The sequence below is a fragment of the Centruroides vittatus genome, unplaced genomic scaffold, assembly GCF_030686945.1.
Source record: "Centruroides vittatus isolate TY-2023 unplaced genomic scaffold, ASM3068694v2 scaffold_3046, whole genome shotgun sequence".
NCBI classification, from domain to species: Eukaryota; Metazoa; Arthropoda; class Arachnida; order Scorpiones; family Buthidae; genus Centruroides; species Centruroides vittatus.
The window spans coordinates 234,086-249,902 of record NW_027122699.1 but is presented as its reverse complement, the minus strand read 5'-3'; the positions used below and the strand labels follow the sequence as shown (position 1 = coordinate 249,902).

At 37.5% G+C, this 15,817-nt stretch overlaps 1 protein-coding gene across 3 annotated transcripts in view; it reads right to left on the bottom strand.

The window, feature by feature from the left end:
- Nucleotides 1-15,817, bottom strand: part of LOC136988060 (FERRY endosomal RAB5 effector complex subunit 3) — a 170,179-nt gene that overhangs the window by 42,633 nt on the left and 111,729 nt on the right. For all 3 annotated transcript variants that reach the window (XM_067285859.1, XM_067285861.1, XM_067285860.1), the window contains exon 8: nt 15,566-15,687. In XM_067285859.1, the coding sequence (XP_067141960.1) occupies nt 15,566-15,687 (122 nt within the window). The remainder of the gene's footprint in view (nt 1-15,565; nt 15,688-15,817) is intronic.

Here is a 15,817-nt window from a genome sequence, read left to right as displayed (position 1 = left end):
GAAATTTGTTTTGTTTGAAAGAAGACAGATGTGTCTACCTAATAAATGCACAAAGTTCAGCAATTCTCTGTGAATTAATTTTTCTTTCGTTTGTTTGTAAACTTCAAATTTTAATATTATTTTAAATTTGTATTAAATTATAAATTAAACAATCATAAACTGTAATATGTTTTAATCAAACACAAAAACAGATTAAACATAGCGCAATTTTGAAGTGAAATATTGCAATTTAAAAATTATCCAAAAAATGCAAAAAATGTGCCGCATGACGAATTCCACTCAAAAATGTTCTGTAGATCGCCAGCCGGGAAAAGCTTAAGCAGTTTTATGTTATTTATGATGCAGACAAGTTATCTTTCATCCAGACTTGCGAAACACATCTCAGTAATCATGCTGACAAAACACATTCTTTCATTGAAAACGAAAAAAAAAAAAAACTGATACTAATCTCCACTGGCATTCAGTCCCATGATTCTCCATTTATGATGAAAGCATTAGTAATTATTTATTCATTTATTTGTTATTGATACAAGTACAAGTACTTCCATATAAGGGGGGAAATAAAACAAAATTAATAAATAAGTAGCAACACAATGGTCTCTTAATTCTACTTAAACAACACAGTTAACACAAATAATACAAGGAATTCTTTTTCCAAAAACCTAATAACCGGTGCCAGTCCACTTAAATTATATGGCAAACGTTTTCGGACACTTCACTGCGCCCTTCCTCAAGCCTTCCAATCTTCTTAAAATGAATTTTCGAACAAAAAGAAGAAGAATTGTTTACAATCCGGAAAAAGAATTGTTTACAATCCGGTGTTTTAGTGAAAGTTTATGTATAATACAAGGATTTAACAAAAAAAGTTATACCATTTATATAACATTATCTTTGACATTTCTATCATGTAAATAATTCTTTAAAAAAAATCATCAGTACAAATTTCTCTCTTTAACAAATATAAAACTGGGCATGACATAAAAATATGTGTTATTATACAATCATGATCAGTAATACAATATAGGCAAATATATACTGACTACTCAACATATCTATCTATCTACTTTGTCTGTTTGGTCGTGTCCAACTCTCAGTCACTCTATGGATCAAAGCTCTCCAAGCCTCTCTATCCTGCACAGCCTCCTTCAATTCTGTTATAAATAAGTCAGTGTGTCGAGCCACCGAGTCCTTAGTTGGCCTTGAGCTCTTTTCTCGCTAACCATCCCCAGCATAATCGCCTTCTCGAGGGAGCTGGTTCTCATTATATGACCAAAAAAAAAGACAATTTCTGTTTGGTTAACTGGGCTTCAAGTGAGATTTTCGATTGGACTCTGTCTAAGACAGTTTTGTTGGTGATCCGCACTGTCCACGGAATGCGCAAAAGCCGTCTCCAACACCACCGTTCAAAAGCATCTATCTTCCTTCTGTCCGATTTCTTTAGATTTCAAGTTTCACATCCATATATGACAATAGGAAAAATAATCACTCTAACTAATCTGCATTTAATTTGGAGGCAGATGTCTTTGCTCTTCCAAAAGCTGTTCATGCTGATCATCGAGGTTCGTCCAAGGGCTATGCGTCTTCTGATTTCAGGACTGCAATCTCCATTACGATTGATTTTGGACCCGAGGAATATGAAGTTTTGCACTACCTTGATTTCTTCACTGTTGATCACTATTTTGAGTTCTGTATTCTGTGCAGTAGTCATTATTTTGGTCTTCTTGAAGTTAAGAAGAAGCCCTACCTTTGCACTTTTGTGCTTGACTCTCAGAAGCACATACTCAAAATCTACTTGACTTTCCACATGCAGCGTGGTATCATCCACATATCAGAGATTATTGATGTTCCTGCCTCCAATTTTTACTCCAATGTTAGACTCATTCAAATCTGCTTTCCTCATCACCACCTCCGCATACAAATTGAATAGTGATGGTGAAAGGATACAGCCCTGGCGGGTGCCCCTTCTGATCTTGAACCAGTTTGTATCACCATATGGTGTTCTTACAGTGGCTTCTTGTCCAGTATATAACGATCATATGAACTGGGTGCAATGCGGTGAGATTCCCATTTCCTTGAGGCACTTCCACAATTTGTCATGATCAATGCAATCGAAAGCCTTTGAGTAATCAATGAAGCACATGTATAGATCTTTTTGGTATTCCCTCGCTGTTTCCATCATCCAACGAAGATTAGCGATATGATCATGTGTTCCTCTTCCTTTTCGGAAACCTGCCTGTACATCTGGCATCTCTCTGTCTATGGTTGAGTACATATGCTGTTGAATGATCTTCAGTAGAATCTTACTAGTGTGTGAAATCAGAGCAATGATGGGATAGTTGGAGCAATCTTTGGTATTGCCCTTCTTTGGTATGGAAATAAAAATAAATCTTTACCTTTGGTCATTGGCCATTCTTCCACACCTATGTCACAATGCTGTCAAAACTTTTAATAGTAAAGGTTTCAGTAACAATGCTGGTATTCCATCGATTCCTGGGGCTGGTCAAATATATTCGACCTGGGGAAGTCAAATATATTCTTTATTTCGATATTATAGACAGCAGGAATCATTTTGATGTCAATTTTGGCATCGCTGATGGTTGCTTCACATTACAAAACCTTACATTTCACTTTGGCAATGAGCAGTTCATGATCCATTCCACAATTGGCGCCAGGATACATTTTTACAGAAAAAACTAAACTTTTCTACTTTTGCTGGCACAGGAAGTAATCAATCTGGTTATGATAATTTCCATTGGGAGAAGTCCATGTATACATTTGCAGCCTTGGCTGTCCAAACTGCGTATTCATCATAGTCACCTGCTGTTCTTGGCAGAACTGAATCAGTCGTTCACCTGACTTGTTTCGTTCTCCAAGACCAAATTTTCCTATAATGCATGATTCTTCCATTTCACCTACTTTCGCATTGAAATTACCGATGACATAGACAACATCTTTTGTTGGTGTCTGATGCAGTGTTTCTTGGAGTTCATTGTAGAAAGACTCAGTTATTTCTTCTTCTGAATCAGCAGTGGGCGCATAAACTGCAGGACTGTAAAATTGCGAGGTTTCCCTTTGATATGAATTGCTATGATTCTGTCGTCAATTGTTTGAAAGCTTTCAATGGTGAGACTGATATTCTTGTGCAGAATAAAACCTACTCCTCTTCGCCGGATAGTATCATTTCCAGAGTAGTAAATGACATAATCATCGGAATTAAAGAATCCGCTTCTAGTCCAGTGAACTTCACTGATGCCTAGATCTATTTTCAACCAATTCATTTCATTTTTGATGATGTTCAACTTTCCTATGTGTAACCTGTCCATGTTCCAAGTTCCAATTTAAATACTTTAGTAAAGCGCAGAGTTCTCTTTTCACTATGAGCTACATCAGCAGTCAGGTGTCCATTAGGATTTAGCCTGGTTGCATCATCAATGCTCCTGCTACTAATAACAACTCGCTCTTTCCCAGTTACTCGATTAATACCTTCTGGCCCAAGGATGGCACAAGTCAGTACCACATTTGAAACTGTATTTGTAAATTGATCTGTAGGGTATTTTGGAAAAATACTGGAGTAGGTTGCCAGGTCTTTCTCCAGGTCTAAATAATTTTCTACTTACGTTAAAATGGTTTCAAACTCTAACATTCAGAAATTACTCCTTGGATACAAAATTCATTTGACCAATCCAATTCTTATATACAGTAGACCCCCCTATAACACTGTAGATACATTCCATGTTATATGAATTCCGTGTTGTATGAGTCACTTAAATACATGAGCCAATCACAGCCTGGCACGTGTGCAGTTTAAGAGTTACGGCTGTTTGAAAGGTTTTCTTCCATAAAATTAATCAATTCTAGACTAATTTGATTCAACATTTCCAAATCACGTATAATTTTTTGGGAATAATCCATATAAACTATGCTATAAACAAAACATTGTAGGATTACTTACCAAGTGTGCACCGTTTGACAACACCATTGCTTAAGCTTGTTTTCGTCGTGGAGCGGCTCATTGAACAGTAGGCACGTGTTTCCTGATAAGTTATTTTTCTGTGAAAAATTCGCTGAACTTTGGAGACATCACTAATAGAAATATAATTTTTATGGCCGTTAAATAATAAATGATTTTTAGTAGGTCCGCTGCTCGTTTAAATTCAACAGTTTGTGCAATGTCCGCTATTGGTCCAGATTCGACCAATCCTGTCACGACACAAGTCGGCGATGACGTTTCACCGTGTTATACAAATCTCTTTTAGCACGTTATACAAACACAATAGCAATTTTTTCGCCATGTTATACAAATCCGTGTTATAGGAGAATCTATTATACTCAACATAATCTAGTATTTATTAAAATATAATTGCATTAACAAACTTTTCATAGAATACCCAATGTTATAATTTAAGTAATTGGCAGTCTGCCAACCTGTACTTCTTTCATAAATATTATGTCTCTGAAGTGAAGCATAAATTAAATCTTGATTTGTGATTACATCTAGTTTGTATTATATCACACTAATAAATTCTCAGCTGTAGCTATGAATGATTCAAAAATACAAAAGAATAGTCAATTATCAAAAACGTTTTTAATTGATAATACCCAATTTCTTCCTCTTTGGCCTTAGTCCCACTTAACAGCGGAGTCAGTACATCTAGATTTTATTTTGGATCTCCATTTGGCCCGATCATGGGCCTTGTCTGGGTGTAGGCCCACGGCCCGCAGGTCATGGTGTAGTGTGTCCAGCCAATGCTGCCTCAGACGAGACCCAGATACCTCCAAATGTAGGCCCATTTGGATGATGGAATCAGTGTCAGCACGGAGCACATGGCCATAGAAATGCAGGTGACACTCGTGGCTTTCTCGCTGATCTCAGCAACACCACTCCAGGCTCTGATGTCAACATTGGGTACCCAATTGAGTCTGGTAAGGCCACTCATCCAACACAACATCCTAGTCTCCACAGTAGCAAGTCGGCGGTCGACGACCTTCGTAGTTGACTGCACCCAGTGCCATACAGCGCAGCAGACCAGAAGACGGTTCAATAAATGTTTGACTTCAGTTGGTCCTTGATGCATCAGTCACACAGCACACTTGTTATTGAGTGCCACTTCAGCCAGGTGGCATTTATGCATGCGACCGCCTCATGGTATAAGTCACTGTCAGTGAAGATCATAGACCAAAAATATTTAAAGTGCTCAGCTCAGGGAAGGCCGACGTATCAACAATGATTGTGCCTTGCTCAGTCGTGTCTGTTGTTAAATACTCCGTCTTCCTCAGATTCAGTTGGAGGCCATGTTGTGCAAGAAGACTGCACCACATCTGGAAGAGCTGCAGGTTGACCTTGTCAGTGGAGGCAAGGAGCACATTGTTAGCATACAGTAATGTATATGGTACATGTTGTTGGATGTTGCGTGTGATGGCATCCATGACAACAATGAAGAGAAACAGATAGAGACTGGAGCCCTGGTAAACACCGATGGAGACACAAAATGGTTTTGAGGTCCCAGCAACGCCACAGACACGACTCGTTGGATTGCAGTAGAGCAATTGCACCCAACTGATAAGTTCCTCAGGAACATGATGTTGGCAAAGAGCAGCCCAAATAAGCTCATGTGGTACATGGTTGAATGCCTTCTCAAGATCAAGAAAGGTGATGTGAAGTGGGATCTTCTTCTCATAATGCCTCTCAATGAGGAGTCAAGCAGCGAGGACAGCATCTATCGTGCCGCATCCCTTGACAAAGCCAGCCTGGTTTACGGTGAGCTTGACGAGGTCACGGATCCGGTGGTCTAAGACAGGGGTGGCCAACTTTTGTGCACATAAGATCTACTTTTTATCATTAAAATGTGTCGTGATCGACTTGTTGTCATAGGCATAGTGTAAGTGGGGAGGGGGAAGTGTGAAATGCATACTATGTTTATACACTGTTTCAGTACGAAATGCACTCACTGCTTGTGAGTCGAGTCATAACTGCATGCACACAGTTGCGTTCAATTACAAATATAATGCATTAAGTCAAGACATCGCTAGCAATTGACCAAAATTGGCTTGGCGATCGACTTGTTGGCCACCCCTGGTCTAAGACATGCTCAAACAACTTCATAGTGTGCGAAAGAAGTCAGATTGGGCAGTAGTTTGAGCACTTGGCTAGAGTGCCTTTCTATTTCCAGACAGGCACTATAATACTCTGTTGCCAGTCAGTGGGCATCCTCTTCTCCTCGATGATCAGGTTGAAGAAAGCAGCAAGCCAAGTCGATGGCCTCCAAAGATCTGCAGTGATGTCATCTGGTCCGTATGCCTTGCCAGGCTTCATCCTCTTTAGTGCACTTTCAATCTCTTCTTTGGTAATTGGCTGCACAGGTCCAGGTGTGGCAGGGAGTTCCGTGATAGGTGAAAATCTTCTCGAAGTAACCCCGTCATCACTCCATCACGGCTTGTCTGTTGATGATCAGCTTGCCACATTTGTCATTGATGCAGTGAAATTTCTCGATGTCTTGTGTTTGCCGGCGACGGCTTTTGGCAAGGCAATAGAAAAGACGCTCACCATCTTGCCCATCAAGCTGCTGATACATTGTCTTGTAGTGTGCTGCTCAGGCTGCAGCAACAGCTTTCTTAGCATTGCGGTTGGTGTTTTGGTATATCTGCCAGTTCTGCAGAGTCTTGTTGTCGAGGACGGTGTGGTAGAGCTTTTTCTTTGCACAAACTTTCAATTTGATATCATCTATCCAGAGCCAATTTTCGCACTTCACAAAGCACCGACCTGGGATGGTACAGCCGATTATCAATTAGGCCGCCCCTTGGATAGACCACCTTGCCCTCCGCCACGTCTTCTCGACAGTTGTGATAGCTGGGAGATGAATACATGCAATGGTCTCTGCCTCTCTGCCACCTAGTCTCCACCACTTGATGTGCGGTGGGCCGCCTCATAAAGCGAACTCTTGCCCTGCCCTGCCTAATGGCATTACAGGGTTGAAAGAGACTATGTCTTAATCCTGAGCCTTGGTCTCTCAACCAAAGGTAGTCATTGACATCTTTTCCTTTTAGTTGGGCCACCAAGAACTTCTCCTGGACTGCCATACGTCCTCTTAGCCCCAACTTACTAACTTTGGCATAACTTTTGTTTGTTGTGAAGCCTGTTCTGCACTTTTAAATAGCTCTGTCCCTTATTAGCTCACATAGTAACTTTAACTTTCAGTAATAATATTAATGATCAGCAGTGTCCCCTTTAGTGTGTCCACCAGGTCTGGGTCTAAAGATCAAGAAGATCTATGACCCTTCCCATCAATTCCTTTAGTTTCTTTAAGTTTCCTTTACTTGCTGCTAGTGCTCGAAGTACTTGTTCAGGTGGCTTGGTCCAGTCAACTTGGCAAGCCCCTCGGCAGAAATCCTCTATAAGAGGACAGTCAAGTACATAGTGTCTCATGTCACCACGAGGACACCCACAGGAGCAGCAACCATCTCCTTGTCCAAATTTGGACTTGAAATGGGGAAACCTCCCGTGTCCGGTCAGTATTTGCATTGTTAACCTACAAAAACTCACTGGGGTAAAACCAACTTCAGGCAGGAAGGTATAGGTTGACCTACCTACTGTACTTTGAGTCAAGTGCTCTTGCCAGTTTGCCATATATTGCTCAGTAGAGTATTTTTTATGTATGTATACCATTTTCATTACAAATGGGCCGCTGGCCCCCGCCTTGGCCAGTTGGTCGGCACGTTCATTGCCTGGGATCCCGATGTGGCCTCAGACCCACCTCAAGGCAATGTGTCATTTGTGCCTCGCCCTCAGTACCCTACCTCTGATCTCCTGTACCAACTTATCTCTGTGGTACCTGTCATTCAGGCCTGAAGGACTCTGACGTTGGCAGAGTCCTTCCACCAGATATCACAAGCGTAGCAGACAGAGCGCTCTATACTCATCTTATAGATGGATCAAAGTGCATGCCCACTGAGGTCGTAGTCCTGTTTTGCTAGTCTCGATAGAGTGCTATCATAATGTTTGTCCTTTCACGAACACTCCTCAGATGAGGCATCCAGCATAGTGTCTGGTCAATGATTACACCGAGGTACTTTAATTCATTCACCCTTTGGATGGGGTTGCTCCAAATCCGGTATATCGGTCGGCGAGCCAACACACCAGTCCGGGCCACTGTCAGGGCCTCTGATTTCTCAGGGCTGAAGGACAGCTTATGCAACTTCCCCGGCAAACGAGCCGTTCTATCGCTTCGTTGCTGCGAATCTCCATTTCGTGTCAGCTGTAGCCAGCAACTACTAACAACAGATCATCTGCGTAAGCCTGCAGCTGGATGTTGTCCAGAAGGACTAGTCACAGCATCGTGTCTGCTAGAATGTTCCAGAGTAAAGGTCCAGTACAGAATCCTTGGAGGCAGCCCCTCTCAAGTACCTTCTCGAAACTCTTACTGGATGTGTGATAAACTACTGTGGGTCGTTCAGGAAACTCCTGGTAAGAGATACAAGGGTGGTTGGCAGGTTCACCTTCCGCAATTCATCCATGACAGATGGCCACCAGACGTTGTTGAAAGCCCCCGCAACGTCCATCGAAACAAGCGATGTGTGGAGGTCCTGCTGGCGGTTCTGGTAAACCAGGTTGACCGCCTGATTTAGTGCCCTGCAGGTCGACAAGTCTGGCTGGAACCCATATTGATGTGGGTGCAACAGCCCTTTCCACTTTAGGTGGTAGTACACCCTGTCACTAAGAATTCTGTTGCAGTGGGTCGGTTTGATCTTTGTCAGGTAGTTTTGGCAGATTAATGCAGAGAGTTTCAATGACAGGTCAGTGTTGCGCTGCCACAGTCTCATATGGCATGACCTTCACATCGACGAACTAAGACAGTTGATCTGTGATTTTGTGTCTCCACTGTAGAAGTAAGCTGTTGTGACAGTCATTTCTTGAACCAGGTGTTGGTGAGGACAAGATCATGGGAATCAGCAAAGTCAAGCAGGCATTCACCATTGTCACTGCATTGACCAAAACCCCTGCCACCATGACAATGGCTTCCATCAGCAGTCTCACCAACGTAACCATTGAAGTCGCCACCGACAATTATGTAATCTGTAGCTGGCACGTCTTGCATCTGGTCGAGCAGCTGCCAGAACACATCCTTCTCAGACTCTGGTCGCCCAGTTTGTGGTGCATAGGCGATAAAAGCATGGATAGTCCGGAGCAGTGTCACGATGACAATCTTCATAAGATGGTCATCGTATTGGTGAACTGACTGAACAGCATTACAAATTCATTCTGAGATGGTGATGCCTGCGCCATTGCAGGTGCGAGGGCTGCCAAAATAGATCAGCTTGTAGCCATGTTCCCACCACTCTTGCTCCATGTTGCAGGCCTTTTGCCTGCTCCATCTGGCTTCCTGTAGTGCGCAGATATCAATGCATCACCTCTGCAAGGCTGCTGCAACAAACTCCTACCTTGCATACATCGTACCCACATTGAGTGTCGCCACTCTAATCTGTTCAATATTTTCCCTCATCATATTTTGCGTTGCTGTTTTCAGGTTTTCTGGACTAGCTTGCTTGCATCCGGAACCCTTGCAAATTTTTCAGCTGGGCCAGGTCATACCCTGCCGCGTTGACTACTGTGTATGCCCTAGCATTACCTATATCCTGATGGTTCAAATTTAGATCCATGTGGGGTTAACGATGAATTATTTAATGCACCTTCCAGCCAGTCTGTCGTAGGACCTGTCATCCAGGAGGTGGCCTGTGCTCAGCTCACCCCGCTAACGCAGGGAGTCTCCAGGGGCACTACGAGGAAGAACGAACACTACCCCCATAACACCCAATTTATCTTACATGAATTTCCTTTCTTTAATAAAGAATTATGAGACTCAGCACTACATAATTTATTTACATAACTAAATCATAACATAATGTTTTGACAATAAAATTTCGTCAAATAACTGTCAACTTTCCCACCTGGGAGTTAATCATTTAAAGGCCTGGGAGTGCTATTTCCCCTCTGAAAAATTGAGAAAAGTGAGTTGAAATACAGAAAAAGTAAATAAAAAGTGAGTGCAATAGTAACAAAACAAAGTGAAAACATAGAATGAAAACTCAGCAGAATAGCAGTAAAAATTGTTATTTTCTTTTTATTCTGTTATGGTTAACCACATTTTAAAAATTTCTGTATATATTGTAATACAGTAGCCACTCGTTATGTCACGCTTTTTTGGTCCCCCAAATTTTAAAAGCATTTGAGTCAATAAATTTTAAATTACCAATTTCCACTGAATTTCTATTTGCGACGAAATATGAGAAAGAGCTAAATATGCAGAACAAGTGGATAGATCAATTATCATTTGTTTCCTTTTGATAGAAAAGTTGTTTGTTTATTAGTTTTAAGTACAGTCTCCTCATTTACAAGTTTCTTTGAATTCGAAATTTCACATCTTTATGTGAATTAACGGTATTGCGTCAATTCACACATAAAGGTGTGAAATTTCGAATTCACTGCATAATGTGTTAGGAAAAGATCTCTATAATTCTGAATAGAAAGTTCTAAAATTTTTATACAATAGTAACTTTATTTTGCTTTTCAGAGAATTTTTACTCTGTAATTTTATAAGTTTTGATGTCCTATTATATATTCAATATTTATTTTTTTAAATTTTCAATTACAGCATTTATAATTTTTATTGAAAAATATAAACTACACAAATTTCTAATAAGCGATTTATATAGTACTGTATAATAAAATCGCAATTCATGCTTTGTTTTTATATTGACAGTATTTGTCTTTCAATGTCATTGTTAAAGAAACAATAATGCTAAAATGGGCGTTCATAGTATCGATGTTTATGTGACCATAGGGCCGGTATCTCTTTGATACCACGTCAGGATGACACCACTGTATCCTTAGATTGATACAGAAAATCAATTGCGCGAGCGGTTACGTTTGGGTTAGACCCAAAATGAAGCGAGTGGAGAGGATGACGGAAGGAACGCACCCAGAGATTTATATATAAAAATATACCTGTTTATTTTTTCCATAGGTCTAATTAGGTACAAACGATTTCTTTACAGAGAGACACGTAATAAGGTACATGACGCGCGATCCGCGAACATTAATCTACGCGGATTAGAGAGAGAGAGAGAGCTTACAAATATTCGCGTGTAGGATAAATACCTTAAGATATGTAGTCGGATGTCGATGTAATAATCGATGATATCCTTATAGACCGTTGTAGGCGTTCGGACTAAGAATAGATAATCTTGTAGTAGATCGTCGGTAATGACTCTGTCCACTAACAGGTAATAGTTGTTCAGAAAGGAAGTGCAACGACGACAGTTCGGCTTGAATATAGATGATGAGGGAGGATCGGCGGCGACAGGTAACTATCCTTTTGAGCGCACAAACACACAATCAGTAACAACTTCTCCGTCTTACTCATCGTACTCCCTTTTTATATGGGGAGGGAGTTTGCAGGCCCTTCTTTGATTTCGTCAGAAGAGATGATCTTCTTGGACCAATAAAATTACTGGTGACGTAGTCGTGTCACCGAAATTTGACTCATCTTAACAAGGAACTCAACTCGTGGGAATCGAGTTTAAACTGTTCTTATCAACAGAATTTATCAGTTGATTTCCCGTTTAACTAACCCTTTTTGGTCTATTTCGTTCCGTTTTTGTATAAAATGTAGAGGTTGTATAAAATATAGTTAAAAGATTATAAAGGTACATATAAATGATAAAGTTCACAATATCCCAATCGTCACATTTACGTAAATGTCAATTAATTCGATATAAGCATGAATAAAATTCAGGATTGAAAAACTAAGCTTATTTTATATCAGAAACACTTGTTAATGAAAGAATAGAGATTCCATAGCATGTATATCCTGTTTAGTAAAAGCCCAGAATTTTTATTACTTGGTTATATTGTTTTTATTTCTGTCTCCCGATAACCAGTGGCTTCTGTATTTCCAGTAAACCATGAATACTTGAAAAGTCTTTGGCTTCTGTAAATAATCAGTCATGAAAGATGATATTCTTTTATTGATTATTCTGGATGTTTTCAGCTTCCTTCTTTTTTCCTTCCTCTTGCTTTTCAACACTTAATACTAATAAGCATCACACATGTTGCTTGTACTTCATTCATGTTCTTGCTGTTAATAGTCTTTTCCAGTTTTTCTGTTTGCTGCTTCTAACAAAACTTGGCCTGTCACATGTATTTCATTTTCTTTTACATTTTTCTGGTTTAAACTCGGCTGCAGTTCCATAATTTTCATGTTACAGCTTTCTTTTGTTGTTCTTCAAAATGTTTCTGTGCTCTTTTTTCTGTTTCTCTTATTCTTTTAACTTCTTTTCATTTTCCAATTGTTCTTAATAATTTCTATACACTGAGGGAGCTAACTGCAGTCATCCTTTGTAATGGGTACAAGGTGTGGGCTTTGGTCATACATGTTTAGTCCCTCCTTAACAATCAAAAGTGAATTAAGCATTCTTTTAAACACTGATGCTCTATCAGGAGAAAGTGCCCGGTGTAAAATTGACTCTCTCTCTCATGGAAACGGGATTTTCAATGCTGATTTCACTAATTTGGCTATACTCGAATATTTATCATTATCAGAAACTGTTTATTTTTTAATGCTACAAAATGTGTAATTATTGATTACAAAATAAAATAATAAATCTGAAATAAATATATTCCAAATAATATAAGTAAAATAATATTTTATGATTTCGTAAATAACAAGGAACTTTTTCTTGCAGATGAATAAAAACCAACATCGTTGCAACGTTGTTAACCTTTGGGAAGCATGTGAAAATTCTTCTCACAAACAATCACGTGTTGTACTTTTTACAACACTTCAAATATTTTAATTTATTTGGTAAATTTTATATGTAAATATGAATTTACATTTTTGTTTACTTTTTTAGTCTCTCAATTAATGCACAATTATAATCAGCATAAGAGAAAATATTAAAAAATGGATATTTCACAAGTAAAGTAATCACACATATTATGAAAATAATACTTATTATATGGAATAATTATACTTGTAGTCAATTTAAACATACATTTATAGAAAGATATAGATGTGATTTAACGTTAACAACATGCTATGAAATCATTAAAATAATTTTATGAAGTTTATGAAATTATTTAAAAATAAATCAAGTAAAAAAATATTTTTGTAAACAACAACTCCATAACCTGATTGTTAATTAAAACCAAATAATTATTATTAGCACCAATTATTGGGTTATAACAAGGATAACTAAATGGTCAGAAACGAAATAATTTGTCTAGTGGTAGGAGGTTACGCTACTATCTTGTGTTAATTTTAATTATTATATATTTTGAATTTAAAAGCTGCAGCAGTGTTGTCAGTTTGAGAGATTAATCCCTCCGCGTAGTGTGTTTACCCCTGCAAAAGGACTTTAGCAATTTTCTTAGAAAACAGCCAAAAAATGCAGGGATGATTAGAATACTTATTTTTAAACTCCATAGAAGGAAATGCAATTCAGAAGAGGTAAATTTTGGCAAATAATGAAAATATGGCATGAGTACATAACTTTACTCAACACTGGCTTCTGAATTTGTAATGAAGGAAATTTTTTAAGTGCATAAAGAATTTTTTTTACATACATGAAATAAATTTTTGTTACCTATAACCTAATGACAACGAGCGGGCAGTTGGAATTTTTGAGTCCTGCTCAGGGCTGTGTATTTTCTTCCAGAAATTTCTATTCCGATAGTCCGATAATTCGGCAGATCATTTGGCTTTAAAATTATTTTTGATTTGTCCCACATCTTAATTAAGTACGTGAAAATGACCAAAAAAGTGAGAAAGGTAAAGATACTTCAGAAAAGTGACTCCAAGGCCTGCATTTGTGATCTAGGTAGTCACGTTAATAAACAATGAATTGGCTTTAGCATACTACTAAAGATCTGGTGCCAATTAATTTAAGAAAGTATTTTAGTTATTGGAAGTATTTGTAGTGTGTAACTTTTCTAAGAGAACATTAGAATTTTGCACCAATTAAATTTAACCAAAGTAAATCATCAATACATGTACTGTGAAAACCATGACAACATTCAACACATTAGATGTACTGTACAGACAAAAACAAAAATTATTATAAAAATGTTAATTACAAATAGATATCCAAAAAAATAAAATTGATAAATGTCTAAAAATGGTTAAAAATATATTACAAAATTTGAAAAAAGAAAGTTTTTGTAGGTGCAAACAAGTAAAACGGCAAAGCCATTTTTGGGACAAGACTATGTATCGGAGAGTGCGAGCAATGCATGCACAAATCTCACACTCACACCTGTTTGTAGAAACAGTCTCAGCATTTTGTATTTTCTTTTGACCCAGTTCTCAGTCTTCTAACTACCTACAAGTTTGGTTTATTTTGTGTGCACATGATTTGGGCACCAAATACTCTGTGCTAAATTGCAACTCCTGACATGTACTCCTTCATATCTCTAAGGTGTGCAGCCGTTGACAGCAGTGCGATTTTAGAGACGAGATACAGTCTCGTTAAATACCTTATATAAAAGAGTTACATGAAAAAATGAAAAATTTTTTACAAAATCACAGGGTACAAGCGGTTCCGGAACATACAAGCGTGGATTAATAGAAAGGTGAATAATAATGCAATTAATAATAATTTAGAACATATGTATATATAAGGCAGGCAAGATTTGCTTACAGAAACACATTAAAAGTAAATTATAATAAAGACAGCAAATACATAGATTTTGCAAGTTATATTTTTTAATTTGTCTTGTTCCTCCATCAAGCTGCATTCCACAATAGAGTTAACCTGACAATGGCCATTTAAAATGGTAGAAAATGTTTGTTTTGCCATTGAAGTATCATTTATTTGTTGGGTTTTGGTGTTTTGCTGTTGTATTCTCTAAAATGTCATTATAATTAGTAAATGTCATGTTTACACTCTCAAAGTTCTGGTTACAGACATTTTGGCACTTTGAAACTTTTAAACAGTTCAAAACACCCATTTTCATAATACATCATACTTATCAATAATTTCTTCCCTTCACTAAGTAAATACACTTGTCCCTGTTACTGCACATTTCTACAATCCAACAAAGATATGTGAAACAAGCTATATATTGTTGCTTTTAATTAAAAAGATATCAATTACAAAATGGTCCATAAATCAGCATTGCTTAAAAATATGAAAATATTTTTGTCCAAAGTTGAAAGAAAATATAATTTTATGTTAAGAGAGAACTAATCAGCTTATTTTGATGAAGTGATATTAAAACCTTCACTCTTCAGTTTACATTAAGTGCTAATTTATTTGAAGCAAAATATAAACTAGCCAAAAACAGTGATTTTGGTTTAAATTTTATACTGTATAATAGAAGTTTTAGTTTCTTAAGTTTCATTATCTTTAGAAAACAAATTTAAAATTATTCAAACACAAAGTAAATTATAATAAAGACAGCAAATACATAGAATAAAAGAATTTAATATTTAAATTAACATATATTATTATTTAAAAAACCATCATTGTGACAGTTTTAATACATAAAAAACATTGCATATAACTTTCTTACCTCTTTTTATTCCTGTATAGCTATTAATTCTATTATCAACTAACAATACTAATCCACATAAATTATTTGAATATAAGGATATAGCTGTCTGTAATCTTTGAGGTTGTGGCACAACAATTCCACTAATAATAAAAAATACATAACGTTACATAAGATTTTTTATTTTATTGTAATTTTAATAAAAATTATTAAAATAATGATTTTTACTTTTATAGATTTTTCAATATTTTGCATTAACATTTTTCATTACAA